At 32.7% G+C, this 4,331-nt stretch overlaps 1 protein-coding gene across 1 annotated transcript in view; it reads left to right on the plus strand.

Annotated features, from left to right (window-relative positions):
- Window positions 1-2,006: 2,006 nt before the first annotated feature.
- Window positions 2,007-4,331, plus strand: part of LOC141348496 (mannosyl-oligosaccharide 1,2-alpha-mannosidase IA-like) — a 15,624-nt gene continuing 13,299 nt past the window's right edge. The window contains exon 1 of the mRNA XM_073852788.1: window positions 2,007-2,061. Within this exon, the coding sequence (XP_073708889.1) occupies window positions 2,007-2,061 (55 nt within the window). The remainder of the gene's footprint in view (window positions 2,062-4,331) is intronic.

A 4,331-nucleotide genomic window follows, 5' to 3' on the forward strand; every position in this document is an offset into this window, starting at 1 on the left:
AAATATACAGTATATAAATTAAATATAAGGCAATTTAATACATAATAAATTATTTATTCATTTATATTTGATATACAATGCTGATTTTATTGTTTTTTTTTTAATTCTCAAGTTTGCGTTTATTTGATCAAAAATACAAAAAATGTAATATGAAATATTATTCCAATGTAAATTAAAGTTTTTCTATTTTAGTATACATTAAAATCTCGTTTATTTCTGTGATCAAAGCTGAATTTTCAGAATCATTACTCCAGTATTCAGTGTCATCATTCTTTGATGAATAAAAAGTTAAAAAGAACAGTATTTATTTGAAATAGAAATCTTTTTTTAACAATATACACTACCGTTCAAATGTTTAAGGTCAGTATTTTTTTTTTTATCTTTTATTAATCAAGTATGTCTTAAATTGATAAAAAGTGATGGCAAAGACTTAAATTGTTAGAAAAAAATATCTATTTTGAATAAGGTTAGGCATTTTATTCATTGAAGAATCCTGAAAAAAGTATCACAGGTTCCACACAAAAAAATATTTGGCAGCACAACTGTTGCCAACATTGATAATAATAATAATAAATCAGCATATTAAAATGATTTCTGAAAGATCATGCAACACTTAAGACTGGAGTAATGGCTGATGAAAAATCAGCTTTGCATCACAGGAATAAATTATATTTTGAAGTATATTAAAATAGAAAGCATTACTTTATATTGTAATAACATTTCGGAAAATTACAGTTTTTTTTCTGTATTTTTGAGCATAAGAGACTTAATTAAAAAAAAAAAAACATTACAAGTCTTAGTGATCCCAATCTTGTGAACAGCATTGTATATTATTTATATAATAAATAATTAATATGTTAATTTATATGTCGGTTTATATGTGACATACAGTACAGACCAAAAGTTTGGACACACCTTCTCATTCAAAGAGTTTTCTTTATTTTCATGACTATGAAAATTGTAGATTCACACTGAAGGCATCAAAACTATGAATTAACACATGTGGAATTATATTTAATTCTATAAAATATTTAATTCTTATTACATTTTAATACTTCTGCACAACACAACTGATGGTCCCAACCCCATTTATAAGGCAAGAAATCCCACTTATTAAACCTGACAGGGCACACCTGTGAAGTGAAAACCATTTCAGGTGACTACCTCTTGAAGCTCATCAAGAGAATGCCAAAAAGTGTGCAAAGCAGTAATCAAAGCAAAAGGTGGCTACTTTGAAGAACCTAGAATATGACACATTTTCAGTTGTTTCACACTTTTTTGTTATGTATATAATTCCACATGTGTTAATTCATAGTTTTGATGCCTTCAGTGTGAATCTACAATTTTCATAGTCATGAAAATAAAGAAAACTTTGGTTCAAAGGTGTGTCCAAACTTTCGGTCTGTACTGTATAGTAGCGGCACGTAAATCTGAAGATAAAATCCATGAGGGCAAAGAAGAACATTGTTTTCTGAGCTACTGAGTTTCTCAGCTGAAACTCTTAAGTGTCTTTCAAAACTTTTAAATCCTGAACCTCTCAAACGTTGGCAAAACCAGCGACAAGCTCTCCCTGTAGGAGCCTGGGAACTTTTAAGCATGGCTTTGCTTGCCAGCAAACTTTATGTTTCCGTTCGGAATAGCCCATTACAGCCAGCTTTTGACATTTTTGGGTGTGATCTGGAGCAGACGGTCTGTGGGCATGCCATATGAGACTGAGGCTAGACCGCTGGCAACCCTGCAACTGTTGAGAAATGTCGACTTTCTCACCACATCTGTCTTCATTGTGCTTTCAGGGTTAATAATGCAACACAGCCTGAAATATACACACTCTTTTCCTTAAGTTCATTCCTTAGATGACACATCAGTAGTTTGGGATGTTTTATGCTGGTCCCGCAGCAGTGAGGCCTGCTCTGCCGCGTTAGCCGGCTTTCGTGCCGTCCTCGCTCGGAGGGATTTATTGGCGGCTTAGCGTGGAAAGCAACGCTGTCTCGACTTCATGGTCAGCGATGACGCAGACGCTTGATGATGAAGAGCCGGAGGAGAACAAAGATACCGCAGTGTGTGTGTAGTCGGGATAACACAAGCGCATGAATTCTGATGGAACGGCGCGAAAAAAGAGAAAGGCTTTTGAGCTGTCAGAATGTAGCCGTTTTCTTTTTTGTGCATCGGAGCAAGTCCTTCTTTTTTTTCTCTTTGACAAAAGTCGTTTGTTTAGACGATCGTAAACAAAAATGATCTGAGATGGCAGTAGGCCGCAGGGAAGATGGGATGATAACGTACAGCTGCACTTAAAAATAGCTGTCAGTCTTTTTGCTTCGCACAAGTAGCCCAGAACAGTCCTGAAGGGCTTTCCATATGGGTCAGTTGTCATGTTTGGGTTCGAGCGCCTAGTAGCTCAAGGGTTGACCTTAATGAAACAACTACATGAATCAACCATCCTATGTATTCCACGATCCACCCTCCTTTTAAACTTTCTCTCTTTTATCTTCTTTTCTTTTCTCGTCGCCGTACATCAAACTTAGTTTTGCATTGTCAGAATTTCTCAGTGTTTCAAAGCAGTCGGGCTCTTTCTAGTTTAGTTTCATGTGTGCGACTTGACAGGAGTTCTAAAAGCTGTAAGCGGTCTCATAAGGTTACATCCTAAATAAGTAATTTCATAATACACTACTGTTCAAAAGTTTGGGATTAGTAAGGTTTTTTTAATGGCTGCATTTATTTGATCAAAAATACTGAAAAAACGGTATAATTGTGAAATATTATTGCAATATAAAATAGCAGTTTTCTATTTTAATATACTTTAAAATATAATTTATTTCTGTGGAGCAAAGCTGAATTTTCAGCATCTTTACTTCAGTCTTCAGTGTCACATGATCCTTCGGAAATCATTCTAATATGCTGATTTATGAAACCTGTGATACATTTTCATTCTTTGATGAATAAAAAGTTAAAAAAGAAAGCATTTATTAAAAATAGAAAGTCTTTTCTATCACTTTTTATCAATTTAACACATTCTTTCTGAATAAAAGTATTAATTTCTTTTATAAAAAGAAGAAAGTTTACTGACCACAAACTTTTGAACAGTAATGATTACAAAATATTTTTATTTTAAATAAATGCTGTTTTTTTTTTTTTTTTTTTATTCACTTAAGAATCACCGGTTCCAATATAAATATTTAGCTGCACGACAGTTTTCAACATTGTTTAATAAATCAGCATATTTTAATGTTTTCTGAAGGATCATGTGACACTGAAGACTGGAGTAATGATTCTGAAAATATTAGTTTTTTTTTTTTTTTTTTTTGATCAAGTAAATACAGCCTTAAAGGTTGTATCAGCGATTTCTAGCCTAAAACATAAAGTGTCAATTTCAGCTGACCTTTCTTTACGATCCGCTCGCTGCCTGCCCCATAAATTGTCTGTGAAAAAACCACGCCTCTCTGGTCAGCCTAGGGTCCGAGATATGCCAAAAAAACAATCGGCACTACCAACCTTTCCACAGATAAACAAACAGTGTTCCAACCAATCAGCGTCAGGGGTTTGGTGTTGTGGACTTTCGTACTGGTGCAGGGATGTGAGGGAGGCGGAGCGAAAGTCCACAACACCAAACCCCTGACGCTGATTGGTTGGAACACTGTTTGTTTATCTGTGGAAAGGTTGGTAGTGCCGATTGTTTTTTTGGCATATCTCGGACCCTAGGCTGACCAGAGAGACGTGGTTTTTTCACAGACAATTTATGGGGCAGGCAGCGAGCGGATCGTAAAGAAAGGTCAGCTGAAATTGACACTTTATGTTTCAGGCTAGAAATCACTGATACAACCTTTAATGAGCATTAGAAACTTCTTTAAAAAACATTAACAGTCTTACTGATCCCAAACTTTACAAAAATTATTATTATTGTTATTATATAGCTGGTTCATTTAAATGTAATTAATAAAATTGCTAAAATTAGTAAATTATTCAAATTAAAAAAAATCATTAAATAGATTATATGTAAAATTAAAGTTTATTTAAAAGTTATAATAATAATAATAATAATAATAGTTGCTAAAATAAAAAATAATAAAAGTTGCTAAAATCTGTAAATTATTAAAATAAAATAAAAAACATTAAAATAGCTTATATCTCAAATTAAAAAGTTTCTTTTTTTATGTATTTATTTACTTTTTCAAAATATTTTCATTTGAGTTCTACTGATGAAAATGTCATACAAGTTTGGAATAAATGATACAATTATTTATAATTAAAATAAAAGTAGAATTTTAATTTGGGGTTAAAATCCCTTTTAAGAAATATTGCACCCAAAAGAATATTTTAACAGAATATTTGAGCTG

This window comes from Garra rufa, chromosome 13 (assembly GCF_049309525.1).
Source record: "Garra rufa chromosome 13, GarRuf1.0, whole genome shotgun sequence".
In the NCBI taxonomy this organism is placed as follows: Eukaryota; Metazoa; Chordata; class Actinopteri; order Cypriniformes; family Cyprinidae; genus Garra; species Garra rufa.